The sequence below is a fragment of the Glycine max genome, chromosome 8, assembly GCF_000004515.6.
Source record: "Glycine max cultivar Williams 82 chromosome 8, Glycine_max_v4.0, whole genome shotgun sequence".
NCBI classification, from domain to species: domain Eukaryota; kingdom Viridiplantae; phylum Streptophyta; class Magnoliopsida; order Fabales; family Fabaceae; genus Glycine; species Glycine max.
This window is the reverse complement of record NC_038244.2, coordinates 11,820,793-11,837,714: the sequence shown is the minus strand read 5'-3', so window position 1 is coordinate 11,837,714 and position 16,922 is coordinate 11,820,793. Positions and strand designations below refer to the sequence as shown.

The 16,922-nt window shown below is 31.9% G+C and overlaps 2 protein-coding genes across 7 annotated transcripts; one reads left to right on the top strand and one right to left on the bottom strand.

Moving 5' to 3' along the window:
• Nucleotides 1–2,234: 2,234 nt before the first annotated feature.
• Nucleotides 2,235–8,121, bottom strand: LOC100813874 (putative tRNA (cytidine(34)-2'-O)-methyltransferase-like). Its single transcript, NM_001252968.2, has 7 exons — nt 7,889–8,121; nt 7,681–7,793; nt 5,150–5,218; nt 4,975–5,033; nt 4,582–4,642; nt 4,444–4,497; nt 2,235–2,838 (listed from the first exon to the last, which is right to left on the bottom strand). The coding sequence occupies exons 1-7, from the start codon at nt 8,031–8,033 to the stop codon at nt 2,557–2,559; spliced, it is 783 nt and encodes a 260-aa protein (NP_001239897.1). The 5' UTR covers nt 8,034–8,121; the 3' UTR covers nt 2,235–2,556.
• Nucleotides 8,122–9,638: 1,517 nt separating this feature from the next.
• On the top strand, nt 9,639–16,639 carry LOC100813337 (SURP and G-patch domain-containing protein 1-like protein). 6 transcript variants are annotated; one of them, XM_014778977.3, is made up of 9 exons: nt 9,639–9,780; nt 10,985–11,424; nt 13,109–13,235; nt 13,324–13,430; nt 14,321–14,476; nt 14,707–14,838; nt 14,968–15,141; nt 15,920–16,098; nt 16,221–16,639. In XM_014778977.3, the coding sequence occupies exons 2-9, from the start codon at nt 11,022–11,024 to the stop codon at nt 16,245–16,247; spliced, it is 1,305 nt and encodes a 434-aa protein (XP_014634463.1). In that variant the 5' UTR covers nt 9,639–9,780; nt 10,985–11,021; the 3' UTR covers nt 16,248–16,639. The 6 variants fall into 6 exon arrangements, with proteins under 6 accessions (XP_014634463.1, XP_003531431.1, XP_040874129.1 ...); XM_003531383.5 differs by having other exon boundaries at nt 14,704–14,838; XM_041018195.1 differs by having other exon boundaries at nt 13,097–13,235.
• Nucleotides 16,640–16,922: the final 283 nt, after the last annotated feature.

Genomic DNA, 16,922 nt, shown 5'->3' with positions numbered 1-16,922 from the left:
AAGATGTTTAACTAAATTCGTTTACTTCAATCATTTTCACTCTTGCTGAACATTATACCCAACAAATACTGGGCAATTCAGCCTCTTTGTAAAATAAAAAAGGACAAAACTTAGGTGATATATCTTATAGTAATATTCTTATATTCAACATCCTAATACCCTATAAAATAAATGTTAAATTAAAAAGTAAAAGTTTAGTATCTTAGAACTATAAAAAAAATAATCAATTACTTTTTTTCATTTGGTATTTAAGAAGGTTTGCTAAAAATATATTATACAAGAATTTAGAATTGTTCTTTGCTACAATAGGAAATTACTTGATAAGGTGACTCTATTTCAAGCGACAAATAATATCTAACCAAACATTGCAAAATAATTAATAAAAAAATCATTTTTAGTTCAGTAAAAAAAAAGTAGAAAAGTGTTAACAAGTCACTTTTATATAATGTTTTTTATATACTTTATTATCAGTTGAAATTTATTAAAAAAATATATAAATATGAATGGAATTCATTGAATATAGAGTGAAACTTACACAATTTCATAATTCCTAATTACTTTTAATTGATAATAAAGAATATGTTTCAAAATGTATGTCAAATGTTACCCTTGAAAGGCCAACACGAGTAGTTTACATAAGATTCTAGGTTTCAAACTCTATTATCATTATTGTAAAATATGAGTAATTTGCATTAGTTGTAATGGAATCAAATCATTGGTTCCTTTAGTGTCTCCTTTCCTACTTCAATTAAAAAATTCTTTATCAAGTATTTATTATATGATTAAAAGTACTACTTAATCTTTATTATTATAAGATCCAATATAAAATGTTTGTTAGTTTTGTAAAGTCAGTTCTAAATGACATAACATTGAGAGAAATATAAATTCATTAATATTTGTTGATTTTGTTCCAGGGATAGTTTTGAAAGAAAAAGAAATATATTAATCTAGGACAAATTTAATACTCTCAACTAAGTTAACTGATTTTCTTAATCTTGGTTAATCAATTAATTGAATCTTTTAATAAAGACCGGAGGGAGTTACCGTTCAGAAGAGAAATGTTATTTAAAAGAAGAAAGAAAATTAATGACAATTTTTAATTAGAGGGACAAAGAAGCGCACAATTTCAATTCTCTATGATGAACGTAGAGCCTTGGTTGAAGGCTTTGAAAAAAAATGACTTAAAAGAGTTACTGCGAGAATGAGGACTTTGTGACGTTTTCCTTCCAGCATGTACTGGGTTGGCTCCAACTTCCACGTTCTAAAGTTCTCAAGTTGGATTAATGGTCCTCGCGAGCCTAAAAAACCTAAAGGATAATAAGGGTTAATGGTCCTTTTTAGTTATAATGGAACATGAATGAGAGTATTCAGATCAAGACTCATTCGAGGATAAGTCGTCGTGTTTTGGATATCTTTTTAAAGTTTTCATGTGCAAGAGACCGAATGCACCCCCAATGTCACGTGAATGAATGATCACCAAAAAAATTAAAATGTCACGTGAATGAATGTGCGATTAGGTGGATAGAAAGGAGCTAGTTCATGGAAATGATTGAAGCTCGTGAGCATTTAGATTAATTTAAATGAATAAAATATTTTTTTCCTATACTTACAATAAAACTTGGTTTTAGTCTCTGTACTTTCAAATTAACCATTTTGATCATTAAACTTTGAAAAATGTGTGGATTTGGCCCCTAAAATCTGCCATTTCAATTTAAATCATTGGATACAGATTATTGTTCTCTCTAGTCTCGATACTTTTGTTCAAATTGCCTATGTTACTAGAGTTTAATTTTTCAAATAGATTATTCGCCCAATAATTACTTGAGTTTATTTGTCAAACAAAAAGACAAAACGGGAGGAATTACAATATGGAAATTTATGAAAGTAACAAGATAACTTTTTGCAAATCCAATGGAATTATATATGCACATGAAGTTCCAAGTAAATATTTAGATATCCTATTAGTCAATGAAACATCTCACTCAGACATATGTACAAGTATAATTTATATGCACAACCAGTATAAAATTAACATTTACACAAATATCCAATAAATTTTGATCACTTTATCTCATCATCTTATTAGTTAATACAACATGGCAGTAAGAGAAACTGTTATTAGATATTATATAAAAATATTTTATACTACTAATGTATATAAGTTCAACTCTATAATTTGAGCACACAATTGTTCAAGCAGTTAAATGAACTAAATAAAGAAGGAAAACTTGTAATTCTTTGACCTTTCTATTCCCAATATTCCACTACGTGAATTTGAAGTTGAAAAATGTTTAAACCTCCGTGATAAATGGCACAACTATTAGATTGCAATATTACATGAGGATTGGTACAGAATAATATTGATACATAATACAGTCACTACAAAATCTAGTGAGTGTCACATGTAACTGAGTTGTGTGTGAGGAATTAGGTGCAGATTTGGGATTGACTTCTGAATCTGAAACAGACATTTTCCATCTCAGTTAACAAAGAATATAACACCCCCCACTGAATTGGATTGGTTTTCCATCTCAAGTAACTAGAATATTTATGAGATCAAGCAAAAATGTCTTCAGCAATAAATGATTCCTCAGTAGTATCAATACAGCTTTCTGAAGGTACCTGAAGTGACTCATAGTTTAGTTGTCTAGAAGCTTCATACAAAGCTATGCCAACACTTACAGATAGATTCAAACATCTGACATAAGTCTCAACCATTGGAATCTTGATAGTTCCACCACCAAATGGTTCTGTTTTGCAGTCTAGCAAGGCTTCAGGAGGCAGGCCACTAGTTTCAGAGCCGAATATTAGATAATCACCTTTTCTGTAGGAAAACTCCTGCAGGGTAAGAAGGAACCACAATTATTGGCCAGTTCACAGTTTCCTTACATTGCTTTGTTTTGTAAGCTAAGGCACACACTACTTTTAGTACATAATACTAAATAATAAGTAACCTTGCACATATTGCTTGCTTCAATGGCAAAACCAGAAAAAGAAAAAAGAGCCGAAAAACCAAAAAGAATAAAATTGAAAAACTGAAAACCAAATAAGCCTAACAAAAAACAGCAGAAAAAAAATAACTGGATTGGGTTGGTTTTCAAATCCAAACCAATATATAAACCTAAATGGCTTAAATAACCTTTTGGTCCATATCAAATAGGGTGTTTTTGATTCTAGTTCTTTAAAGTTTTTCTTTTGGTTTTTGATTTTAGTTCTTTAAAGTTTTCTATTGGTTTTTTATTTTAGTTCTTTAAAGTTTTTCTTTTGGTTTTAGTCCTTTAAAGTTTTAGTCTATTGTCATGTAACAACATTAAATGATGACGTAACAGCGGCATTGGCAGCCTATTGACTTGCCACATCATCAATTAAAGGACTAAAAAACAATCTATTTTATAGGGTTCCAAAAGGTCATATAAGGCAACCAAAAAAAAATCATAGTCTATACTCATTTAAGAACTTCGCTATTATTCCTGAGTCAAATATTTCCTCTCTTGGATTTAGACTTATATTGTAAGATTGACAATTTATTTAAAATTATATATATATATTTTGCTGATGGTAAGGGGCATTTAAAATTATCCTTAGTTATTAAGAATTTAAATGTATTATATCATCTATTAAAAAAAACCTATTTAATAGGGTCCAAAAGGTCATTTAAGCAAACAAAAATAAATATAGTCTATACTCATTTAAGAACTCTGTTATTATTCCTTGAGTCAAATAATTCCTCTCTTGGATTGACAATTTATTTAAATATATATATATATATATATATATATATATATATATATATATATATATATATATATATATATATATATATATAGTGAGAGAGAGAAAGAAAGAGAGAGAAGACCTATCATACGAGAGGAAGGTATCTTATGAGAGTGAGAGGATTAAATCTAAATTGTATAACCAACCATGGAGGGTTAAGATTCAATGTCATGTGACCACTTAAAAAAGTCATGTGGCTTTTTGACATTAAATCTTAACCCTCCATGTATGGTGATCCAGATTTAATCCTCTCACTCTCGTATAAGATGTTTCCTTTTGATTACATGTCAGTATTAGTCTTTCATATTGACATTCATTATCTCATTTTAAATTGTTATACCTTGAATTTTTTTCCCAGGTTTCCTATTAGTTGTAGACATTGTAGAATAGGAAGGTTGCTACAAGGATCCAAGTTTGTAGCAATATCTTTAAGAGTATGTCATTTGTTGCTGCAATCAACTTGTTAATTCTGAGTTTCAATGCTATAGAAGAGAAACTACTAAGGATTGAGAGAAAATCTTGGATTTTTTATTTCTAGATAAAAGAAGAAATTATTAGATAAGGAGAAGACCTTAGGAGAAGTACTGACGTTAGAGACATCAAGCACCATCAGGAAAAATGCTGTAATTAAAGGAATTATGCAATTAAAATTAATGGCGGGCAACTCACAGAATGAATTTTTGTTCCTCTCTTTGTAAATGCTAGCAACCGTTTTTCACCCTCCTGTACAAGACAATGGTGACATGTCACATGTGGAATCAAAAGAGATGATGATATATGGAATTTATCTCTGAGAATAATAATTACCTGTTGCCTAAAATAATTATGAAAATCTTCCCAAGAATCATGAATTTTAACAACCACATATCTACAATTTTGTGGTAATAATGGAAAACAAATAAAAAGAAAAAATGCAATTGCATTAATGTTTTATCAGTTTTTACTTTTTTTATTTTGGACAAAAAAATATTAGATCAGTTGAAACTACTATACACATTATATTTGAAATGCAACACACTTTTTCCAGTCAAAACAAGCTTTAGAGGAGGTAAAAGCCATAGTCAGACAGAACTCAATTTAAAATAAACAGTGATAGACAATTGCACACTGCCCTGCATGGTAGAAGAGTTAGTCTAGACTAGCAGGAGAGATGCAAGCCAGAAAAAAATTAAACTTAAATAAGCATATGTTCATGGATACGGCCAGTAATCCAACCCAGCACGCTTTAGTTTAGTATCATCCACCTGAAATCCTAATGGCTGAAAAGATAAAGAAATACAAAGGCTACCATTAGTATTGTACAACAAACATGAAAATACATGACAATCTTATCATCAAATGTAAAAAATAATAAGATTTAGAAAGTAAAACTCACCCCAACTAAGTGTAATCCAACAGCTGATGCTGCGCAAGTTCTAGCAATGCACCCAGTGTTTCCTGGAATCTACCAAGGATGACATAAATCCCAGAACAACCTCCAGTGATTAAAATTCCAATCCAAGCTAAAAAAATGGTTACTGAGGCAAATTTTACTATGCAGAGCTTTAACTTCACTACTTGTTTAAAGTGATTTGAACTTTAACATTAACTCAAATCAAAATGCAGGAGACTTGTTCCAGCCCAACACTAACCATTTTGTTTTACTTCTTATCATTGTTATCATTTTTAATTTCATATCCATTGCCCTATTACAAGTTCACATTATTCTCAACAAATATATTAAATTGAAATATAGGTGATCGATCATAGATCAGTACTTGTCAAATCCATAGTTAGATCATTATTTCATAAATGTTGATCATTCTTTTAAGAAGGCACCACTGAAGAATAAGCAATTTGTCAGGAACATGACATAAACCAGTCTTTGTTGTAATATATGCTCTGTGCTGTTAGAATATGAGAGAAAGATGCAGAAATTATCGGTTTTATTGAATTAGATGGAAGTTCATAAAGAGAAGAAACTCCCCCAAAGAAAGATCTTACCTACTTTTCATATCTCGCACTTAACCTCATTACTCTCATACTCTCTCCCTATAACCCCACTGCCCAACAAGATAACTGTCTACCACCTCCGTAATATCAAAATTATCCAAAACTGATAAACAAAGATAATGAAACAATGCTCCCCTCCTGGAAGATGATTCTTCTCAGGCCTAAGCAAATGCCAAATTAGCAAGCCTAACCTCCCTCACATGCTATCACCACTTTTGTAACCAACCCAGTGACCCACACACACATACATTATCTCTGTAACAAACAACTGCACACACTCATACATTCTCTACACAACTAAGAACCAAAGTAATTGGGAGAGGGCACAACATTCTATTCCAATTGCCCCAGTGAGTTTTGCCACATACAATAGATTCGGATAATCTATGGCCTATCAGTTTCACACTGGACAGGATGGTCTTCATCCCCTGTAAGGTCTTGGGCAGTAGTATTAACACTGTCTTGAAACCACAGGTTCAATCAGATGTACTGACAGATTTGACAAATAAAATTTTATTTAAAAAATAAAGAAAATAATCTCTTAGTACTCAAATAGTATTTAACAGGTAACAGTACAAAAGTGTACTAATCAAGGGGGTTTGAACTTTGATTTTAACCAATTCAAATGCAATTCCTGCTTGTTATACTAACTTCGAAAGTAAGAGACTATTTGGATACAAGCTAGAAGAGTTTTCGAGAGCTTCAGCTTCTCTACTGGAAATAACCTGTTTGGATACAAAGGTAGAAGAGCTTTTGAGAGCTTCTCTACTGGAAAAACTTCCAGTAGAGAAGCTCTCGAAAACTCTTCTAGCTTGTATCCAAACAAGCCCCTAGTCTGCTAAGAAAGGTTATTGAACATTGATAAACCATTGACAGCATATCCAATATGTTTAACGCATTAGCAAAGAAAAAATATTTTTGTAAACTATCAACAAAAGCTCCACTCTCATCTAGCATGCACTTAACAACAATACCCTTGGTTCCGACTTCATGTATCCTCCATTAATAGATATGACATTTTCTTTAAGAATGTATGTTTTGCAACCAACTAAAATTTAATTATTGACGCATTCATTACTACCTTACAGGAAGTGGAAGGAGACATAGCCCATAGTCAAGTTCCAATCTCTTCACCAACTCGGCTAGGTCCTCCACCAAGAATCAAAATTCTCTATTGAGGATTCATTCATATCAAAACTAGTGTTGAAGTATATAGTTTTGACAAACCTTTGAGGATTTTTGTGGTGGTTTCTGTTAATATATATTTTAATATGTTTATTGTTGAAGCTTCATCTCTTCCATTCAATAAACTCTTCTTCGCTCAAAAAGGATTGACTAATAAAGTAGCAAATACTACAGCAAAATAGTCCAAAACAACCAGATTGTACAAACAACTACTAATAAAAGTCATCTCCAATCTTATTTCATTTTTTAAAGCTTCGGTTTTGGGGCTAACTTAATGCATCAGTAACTGTATCTTCAAAATTCAAAAACTAACAGAAAGGCAAAGCAACACAAGAAACAGAACAATTAATAACAATAATAAGATTAAAATGCATTTTTGTCTATCATCTTATCTTTTAGTTTTGGTTTCCGTTTACTCTCTAAGTTTAAAAAGTTTCATTTATTTGTGCATTGTTAGATCAAAATTGGTCCTTTCATTAGTTTTTTGCACTAACTGTACTAATTTTGGTTAACATGACAAATGTCCATATGATGCGACATCTATGGTAAAACCGATGAAAGGATAAACTTGTTCTAATACAGACACTTTAAAATACCAAAGTCAATTTTTTTTCAACCAAGGAAACCAAACTGAAATGGAAAATAAAAAAAAGAAGTATGTTAGCCTAATAACAATAATAATAATATATTAACAATATGAAAAATCTCAAGTTTACTGGAATGTGTTACCTGAGGGGACACGAGCACAACCTGAAGAATCTTGGAACTTGACGCTTCATTCACTGCCTCTCCAACGCCACGAGGCAAAGTACCTTCCTTGCTTGTTATCTCTGCTGACCCATCTGCAACACAAGAACAAAAACAACATTGGAACAAGAAAAAGAAAATTACCCATAAATAAAAAATAGAGAGAGAGGCAAAAAAAAAATGAAATTACTGAGAGAGCAATGGGAGATGAAGCGAGGTGAGGAAGGAGTGCGAAAAGGTTTGAAGTGAAAGAAACTGAATGGACGAAAAGGAGAAAATTTTGATGGAAAGGTTGGAAATGGAATGTTGAGGGATTTGAAGGCAGTGATGTCCATTGCGACAACACACACCACCTTTCTTCCCCCTTTGCTTCTTTCTGCTCCGCTGCACTCTCTCTATCCGTTGTGTGTAATTTTGTAGCCTATATCTGCCTATGCAGTGAAATACATATATAATAAATTAATTGGATTTCTAAACTAAAAAAGTAGGTTTTTAAGATTAGCTTATAACAATTTAAGATTATTAGAGAATATAATTTGTGGTAATTTTAAAAGCCTTATAGACTCAATTAAGAAAATATATAATCAACAATTTAATTAAAAAAAATATTCTTAAGACCTATTTAAAAAATGCCAAATAGTTCATGACTTATTCAATAATTTAATCTAAAATAAAATGTATTGTGATAAAATAAATTGTGTGAATTCACTATTTATTTCTCTTTTTTCATTAACATTTTTGCTTGAAACGTCAATATTTATTATAAAGAAATAAAAAGTAATAAAAGACAATTAGGTCTTGTAGTTTTTTAAAAATATTCAATGGCTCATTTATTTTTAAAAGATTTAATTAAATATTTTATTTTATAAAACGGATTTAATTTAAACTGATTATTTCATTTGCTCTAAAAGTTTTAATAAGTATAACCTAAATTGGTTTTAAATAAGATCAAATTAAATCTATTTTATAAAATAAAGTATTTAATTGAATATTTTAAAATACCTCATTGAATTATTTTAAAAAAACACACCAAACATGCAAATAATAAGAATATCAAATTCAACTAGAAAAATAAGTTAGAGGAAAAAAATTAAACTATCTTATTATAAACTATTTCCTTTCTCTAAAGTAAAATTTATGGATCTGCCATACTGGATTTTGTTGTAACTTTTTGTAATGTTAAGATTATAGATGTTCCGAAGAATCTAAAAATACCTATCGAGAATGTTAAATCTAATGCAATGATGCAGTTCCTCGAAGAAAAACTCTCAACTGTGACATGAATCACATGATAGAGTACCAAGGTCTCTGTACCATAATGCAGAAATTAAACATCTAATATTTGTTGTGGTAGTTTGTTAAATATCTAGATTAGCATTATTGTGGACAAAAAATGTTATAGTGTATGATACATCTGATATCAAAGTTTTTATCATAGAGAATAGATGATGATAATGATTGCATTATTTAAATTAATCTACCTATTTTATTGTATGTTTCTATAAGTTGAATGATTAATTGCAAATAATGAGTCAAAATTTTAAAGGATGTTTTTCTTATATTTTACTTAATCATGTATTGGTTTACCGCATTATTATTATTTTTATTCTCATTTCACTTTTTTTTAACTTGCACATGCATAATACTTATATTTTTTATTAGATAATCATTTTTCATAATATACGAAAACTATTTTTTTGGATATCTCCTGTAAACAATTAAGCTTATTTATATTTATTTTAAGTTATTCTCAATGCAAAAAAATCTTATATAACATCTTATTTAAAAATTTAAAAATTCCAACACACGTACATAAATAAACATAAAATAAATTATTAAATTAAAATGAATATATATGTCAATATATAATGAAAAAATATATTATAATATATAAATTTTAATATAACAAAAATGTAAAGACATAAGCGCCATAACATGTGTTTCCGATAGCTTATATAAACGAAAGGAGACGGGAGACAAACATCTATCTATTTGGCTAGGTTTGTACAGCGTTTGCTTTGGGGGCGAAAAATTCAGCCTTTTCCGATTTGCACCAAATTCAACAGAGAACAACACCATTTGGTCAGTCTTCTATGCTTCTGCCTCCAATCTAGGGTTTCCTTTTCCTGAATTGTTATTCTCTTCAATTGATGCGGTTCGATTTGAAAGGATTGAGGGGGTTGTTTGTTGGAATTGGACTCAAAATTAGGGTTTGTGTTTTAGGATCGTCTCGTGTGAATCGATTCTGTTAGCCGGAGTTGTTGGCTTTGTTTATTCGGTGCGTTTTCATTGTTGCGAATTGTTTTCGATCAAATCGATCCCCTCTATAGCATGGTGTCATTGCGTCGTCGTTGTTGTCTTTCACATGTAATAGACCCCAAAAATTTGCTTCTTTCTGTTATCCCCCCCGAATCTGTTATGTTAGACTTTGATTAGGTTGTTGTATGCTGCTGTGGCTGCGGATCGTATATGGTGGAAACTGTGTAATTGGTGTGGCAGTGGTTTGATTCTGTAATTTTATAGGGATTCGTATGTTCTATCCACACTTTTTGTCTCCCTGGTTAAATGCTGAAAACTCTATATATCAACTAACATATGTAAGAGAGAAGCTATTGCACAGTGAGAGTGTAAGATGAAGAAAAGAGTAAATCTTGGCCATATAGTTGCATACGGATGTTCAAGGTAGTGTTAATTAGTTTTTATCTTAGCCATCCGTTTTAATTATATGGTTGAGATTTGCTTCTTTCAAGCACTCATCTTTCACCTGGTTCGTCATCTGTGAAAAATATATGATGTTAAGAATGTTGTTGAAAGGGAATATTGAAAAATTGTGGGTCAGTATTGTTTCTTTCTTTTGAACAAACGTTTTTCATTGGAAGGGCCCCTCTTTGTTTTATTTGTGGATTGGTGGAATATATTTGTTATTGTTATACATTTAGTAAAATCTACTACTTGCCATTCTATGGGCTTGTATGTCTTGTTTTGAATGATTTATGGTCGTGTTTAATTTATTGTTGATGATATCAGGTTTGGCATTGAATTTATAATTCATCTTGTATTATAGTATGTCTGGGTACTGCTTTTTTGTGAGAAAAAAATGGCTTATTTTTCAAAAGCTGTCTTTGGAAGCTGACAAAGAAAGTAATTGGTTTTCTAAAATAAATTGAACCAAATATGTTCTTGAATTATCCCATGTATAAATGTATTAAAAAATAACAAAGTCAGATTTAAAACTTAAAAGTCAACTGCATCATCTAAAAGGCTTTAAAGCTTGCGTGTCAAACAGTGGATTGCTGTAAACTGCATTATTTGGCTGTTAGCTAATGGACAAGGGGGTGCCACCTAGCCTCTTCGTCAATGACGGTTCTTTCATGGAGAGGTTCAAGCAACTTCAGCAAGAGCAGGAGAAAGGGAAGAATGTCAAATTGGAGGATTCTAAACCAATTAAGGTTAATTCAGGGTCTTTGTCTCCCAATCACTCCATTACCAAAACGCCCGTGGACTTGAAGGTTAATGACACAAGAAAAACATCTCAGGGTGGTTCCAGTGGCAAGCTAGCTTTCAGTTTAAAACAAAAGTCAAAGCTGGTGCCACCCCCTGTTAAGTTAAGTGCTGATGAGGATGAAGAAACTGAAGCTGGGTATGTTTCAAATGATGCACCACTAAAACGGCAAAAGTTAGGCCAGGAGGAAGGCATTGACCAATCATCAAGACAACTTGATGTTGGTAATTACTACTTAAACTTTCTAGTTTCTACTGATAGTGTTGGCTAATGATTGTTATTCCTGCTGATTGCAACTTTTATGTTGGAATAGTCAAGTAGTAGCTTAATTAATTCTTTTATGTTCAGCATGTCCATTATGCCATGCCTTTATATGTCATGCTAATTTTTCATTACGATCTTATTTTATCTTTATTATTTCCTTAATAATTTTTTTAGTTCATTAATGCATTTCTGTATGTAAATATTGGTAATATGTCATAATGCTAACCTCTCTTCTGATTTTCTTTCCTTCCCTACATGTCTTGTTATTTTGTTCTGCGTCCAAATCTATCCACCATAGCTTTCTATTAGACTTAAAAAACTACTCAAAAGGCTTTACCTAGAAGCTTGAGGTTTTGGGGGTGATGGTTCTTGGCACAGTATCAGAGTAGCCGAGTGATCAAGAGATCAGTCCTTGCCAATTCTAATTAAAAGTTCCATTTTAGCACATGGTAAGGTGGGCCTTTGCATTGTTCTTGCACCAGGCCCCAAGGGCTTGTTGGCGGGGGAATTAGATATAAAAAACATTACAACCCATGCTTTTAGGAGAGTTGGTTATTGACAATTCCATTTCTGTTTTTCAACTCAATCTGAGAACTAAATATTTTTATTTTTTTTGCCTTCAATAAGAATGCAACATTGTTTGCATCATTAAGAATTTCTTAATTTTTTATGCCTTCCATAAACTCTTTTTCAATGTGACTTAGAGAAAGATTGTTTCAGCCTTTTTGATGAAAAAGTTGCTTTAAATATTTTTTTAGTGTGTTTGTCTAAGCTTTTAAAAAAAATCAAAGTCCGATATTTTTTTTACTATTTTTGAGTGGCTTTCTCAAAAAACTACTATGAAGAGCCAAAGATTATTGTATAAAATGTCTTGAATATTTTTGTTTGGTTAAAAGTTATAAAAGCATTCTAAAGCCAAACATAGTAAAAAACCATAAGCCAAACATAATAAAAAACATTATAAATGCTTTTATACAATGAATAGCTTTTCATAACACATTTTACAGAATGATTTTATAATTTTTTAACCAAACATAATAATCTTTGGCTTTTCATAAAATTTATAAAAGATAAAATCACTATTTTATACAATATACATTCTTAAAATCAGCTTTTTAAAAGCATAAATAAACAACAGGCCCTTATTCTTTTCTCTTGGCAATGGAAGGAAGGGGGGACATAAGTTTAATAGCATTGAAATAGGAACATGCCATTTCATTTGTACTCATCCTTTCGGTCACACAAGGAAGTAACGGAGAAGGAAGAATGGTTTAAAGTCAGGTTTCTTTGTGTGTATGTTCAGAACTTCTCCTACAGATATTTAGGTGAAGGAAGATGCCAGTTTTGGCATACAGTTGTGATTACACCATTTCCCCCTTCCTTTTTTCTTCACATGAAAATAGAGTCATCCTCTACATTACCTGCGGTTTCATTGTTGAAGAGGTCAACTCGGTGTATACCTTTGCCCATTAAAGTGGCATGCAGCAAAGAGTAGAAAATCTCTTGAATATTTGTCTCATGAATGCAGCTTATTCCCCAAGTACCTATCAAGAAATGGTGTATTGGCAGGCCTGCTACAAGACTAATTTGCATTCCCTTGTTCATGCTCTCGGTATTAATCAGTTTTATAAGTGATATATGCAGCACCTCATTCCCCAAGTGATCCTACAGTGAAGAAAGTTGCTGACAAACTGGCAAGTTTTGTGGCTAAAAATGGAAGGCAATTTGAGGATGTAACACGCCAAAAAAATCCTGGGGATACACCTTTCAAGTAAGTATGGAGTCAACTCCTTGTCCATTAATCCTTTGTTTATGCTTCCCAATTTATGATTATATGTGGTGCATGTTTTAACTTGCAGATTTTTGTTTGATGAGAGATGTGCTGAATACAAGTATTATGAATATCGGCTTGCTCAAGAAGAAGATGCTCTTGGGCAATCAAGGGAATCACAGGTGCCTCGTAACGGTTAGTATTTCAATACATTTTCATAGTTTTAAACCAATATATTTTCGATGTATTTCAATATATTTTCATATTTTTAAACCAGGTTCTTTAGGTGTTTTAGCTGCTTTTTTGGTCTGGAAGTTGTAAACCCTAGTTTTATTCATTGAAGTTTTTATCCATTTAAATACAAGTTTTTGGTTAATGTTTATTGTTGTATTTTCAAGTATTCAACGTATTTCAATATATTTTCATATTTTTAAACCAAGTTCTTTTGGTGTTTTAGCTGCTTTATTGGTCTAGAAGTTGTAAACCCTGTTTTTCTTTTTCATTTAAAGTTTTAATCCATTTCAAGTTTTTGGATACGTTCATTGTAGTTGATGTTAAGCTACCTTGCATATGTTTGTTTTTAGTTCAATATCGCCAATAAGACTGATAACCATGTTTTTAGAAGTATTTTACACTGCAGTGAGAGGCTAAACAACTAATCTTTGAGAGATACATTTGTTGGCTTTCCTTGTTTACTACAACCCATAAGTCATAAAACGGTCTGTCATATTGTCAATCTAGAAGTGGGTCCCAGTAAATTATGGGTCATTTGATTGATGTTATTGATGTAGTGGATGATATCTTAAGACTAGTTTTAAATTCTTTGGAGGTCATGTGATAACTGATAAAGACCCATAAAGAAAATTGTTTTGGGAGTGTATATGTTGATTTTGATTTGCATTTTAACTATATATGATGGATGTTTGAAGCATTAGTCATATATGTGATATGTCTCTTAGTAATGTTGCTTAGTTCATCAACCAGCCTGTGGATTTGAGAAGTTTTGTTCTCTTTGATGTGTGGAATATGCCTTCTCTTCTACCTCCTATTTTATATTTTAATTTGCATGTGATGGTTTTATTCAGGGGGTACAAGCACTTCATCTTCCAAACAGGCTAGTGGTCATCAGAGATCATCTCAGCAGCATACATACCAAATTCCTGCATCTGCTTTATATGAAAGTCCTGACAATCCAAGAGCTTCTGGATTTTCAATTCAAACATCACCAGTAGGAAGCAGTGGTAATTGTTATATTGTTGTATATTGTTTTCACAGTCTGTCAATTTGATAAAGTTCAAGGTGTGTTTGAAGCAAATCATAAATTTGTTCCATTGCATTTCATTGACTCCCAAAATGGGGAGATAAGCTATCTGAGCTACTTATTAGCTATCATTTATTATTAGCTCTTCTCATGGACTTGGTGTGCAACCATTTTTGTTGCTGTTTGCTTTGTGTATTTCTGCTGCAGAAGAGCCCAGTGGTTCATCAAATGCTGATTCTTTGGCGCTAATGGAGTTCTACATGAAAAAAGCTGCACGGGAGGAGAAGTATAAACAACCTAAGCATTCAAAAGATGAGATGCCCCCTCCTGCTTCTCTTCTAGGTTAAAATTGATTTTTACTGGCTTTTTCTTGGTTATAATATTCATTTAGTTAAAACTGTTCCTTTTATGCATTTCTCCTTTTAATGGAATAATATTTTGACTCCTTCCTTTTGGTTGACACATTGCCAGGCAAAAAAGGCCATCACATGGGTGATTTCATTCCTCCAGAAGAACTCGAGAAGTTCTTGGCTACCTGTAATGATGCTGCAGCGCAGAAAGCTGCTAGGGAGGCTGCAGAGAGGGCTAAGATTCAGGCTGATAATGTAGGCCACCGGCTCCTGTCAAAAATGGGTTGGAAAGAAGGTGCTTTGTGATTTTTCCCAGTCCTGTTTTCAAGCTCATCCTGTTTTTCATTGACACGTGCTTAAAGGGAATGCTTTTAAAACTGGACCCGTCATTGAACCAGTCAAGGCTCTGGTTTAAGGTTCAATCTAGTTGAACTGGTATTAATAAAGTAATAATAATAATTAAATAATTCATAGAATAATATTAAAAAACATAATATCAAAATTTTATAATACTAAAAACTAAAATAAAACATGATTTTATACGCTTTTAACATTCAAAGTACATGCAAAAAGTTTAAATCAAATGTTATAATACATAGGTCTAAGTTTAAAAAATACACAACAATATCCATTAGCAATAACAAGTTTTACGTCTTGAATAAAAAAGAAAATGATAAATGCTTTAGGTTATTTTTTTATTGAAAAAAAATCAAAATGCTATATTAAACAATTTTCATTTATCTGCCGTGAACCAGTTTTTCTCCAAGCTAGTTTTGTGGTTTATTAACTATTAGACCAGTTTTCTGGTTTGACCAGCCGGTCTCGTCTGGTTTTTTAGAACATGCCTTAAAGGATTTGAGTCAAGCATTGAGCTTTAGTAAAAAGTTTCTGGTTTATTCTTTGATGTGCAATGTAAAACATATGAATACTAGGAATCCGCTGCAAGTTTTTGTCTTGTCCGAGTACCATAGTTCTTTTTAAATTTAATGTTGGGAGAGTTTTGCTTGAAATTACATTTATATATTAAATTTTCATTATGGTTGTTCCTTGTGCTAACAATCATTGGTTCCCAGGTGAGGGTTTGGGTGGATCCAGGAAGGGTATTGCGGATCCTATCATGGCTGGTAATGTTAAGAAGAATAACTTGGGGGTTGGTGCTCAGGAACCTGGGGAGGTGAGTGCAGAGGATGACATATACGAGCAGTACAAAAAGCGGATGATGCTTGGCTACCGTTACCGACCCAATCCCCTGGTAAAAAATGGTTACAATGTTTTTTTTTTTCTTTCTCTAAATCATGTTGGAGTTTCAATGACTTTCATGGTTTTTTGTTTCGATAACCCTTGATTTCATGCTTTCATTTTTTGTTTCTGCAGAACAATCCCCGCAAGGCTTATTACTGAACTTGACAGTGGGAGCTGTCTGCAAGTCTTTTCAGGAAAAAAGTGAACTTTTCACAATGTTGGATGAACTGGTGTGTTGATAGTAGGGTTTTTATTGTGCGTTGCACTGCTTGTAAGTCTGCTGAACTTAAGATTTGGGGGAGAAAAGAGGGGGAAGGGTGTAATGTTCATTACAGCCGCATTTTTATCCGCCAAAGAATAATGGGTTTTTTTTTTTTGTTACTTTTACTTGTCAGAGCTTTTGAAAGATGTTTTTTTATCGCTAGTATATTATGAAGTGGTACAGGGATATTACGGTGTATAAGGTTTGTTTAATCCGGGAAACCTAGTCTTTTAGATATTGATAATAGTCTGATGATATCTTAAATGAGGAACCTGGCTTTTTATTGTCATGATTAAGATGTTTGATTTAAGCGGAATATGATTATTGAGAGTGGCAAAAAAACTCTACTGCATTAAAACGCAGTTGTATTTCTAAGATTTGAATTGGAGATTAAATGATAAGTTAAAAGGGTCTTCTGTTAATTAGTGTTTAATATGGATTAATTGATGTACAGGACACTAAACAATGTTCAAACTTAAAATTTCAATTTACAATTCACAATTTTGTATACTAATAGTAGAATATGATGTGTAATAAACGTTAATTGGGGGAACGAGAGGGATGACAAACAA

Excerpts from the sequence above, each read along its gene's own strand:
- LOC100813337 (XM_041018193.1), top strand. The coding sequence starts at position 11,022 with ATGGACAAGGGGGTGCCACCTAGCCTCTTCGTCAATGACGGTTCTTTC. Across the intron at positions 14,477-14,703 it reads ATCACCAGTAGGAAGCAGTG|AAGAGCCCAGTGGTTCATCA; the intron begins GTAATTGTTATA and ends TTTCTGCTGCAG. Across the intron at positions 15,142-15,919 it reads AAAAATGGGTTGGAAAGAAG|GTGAGGGTTTGGGTGGATCC; the intron begins GTGCTTTGTGAT and ends ATTGGTTCCCAG.
- LOC100813874 (NM_001252968.2), bottom strand. The coding sequence starts at position 8,033 with ATGGACATCACTGCCTTCAAATCCCTCAACATTCCATTTCCAACCTTT. Across the intron at positions 7,794-7,888 it reads CATCTCCCATTGCTCTCTCA|ATGGGTCAGCAGAGATAACA; the intron begins GTAATTTCATTT and ends CTTGTGTTGCAG. Across the intron at positions 4,498-4,581 it reads ATAATTATTTTAGGCAACAG|GAGGGTGAAAAACGGTTGCT; the intron begins GTAATTATTATT and ends TGTCTTGTACAG.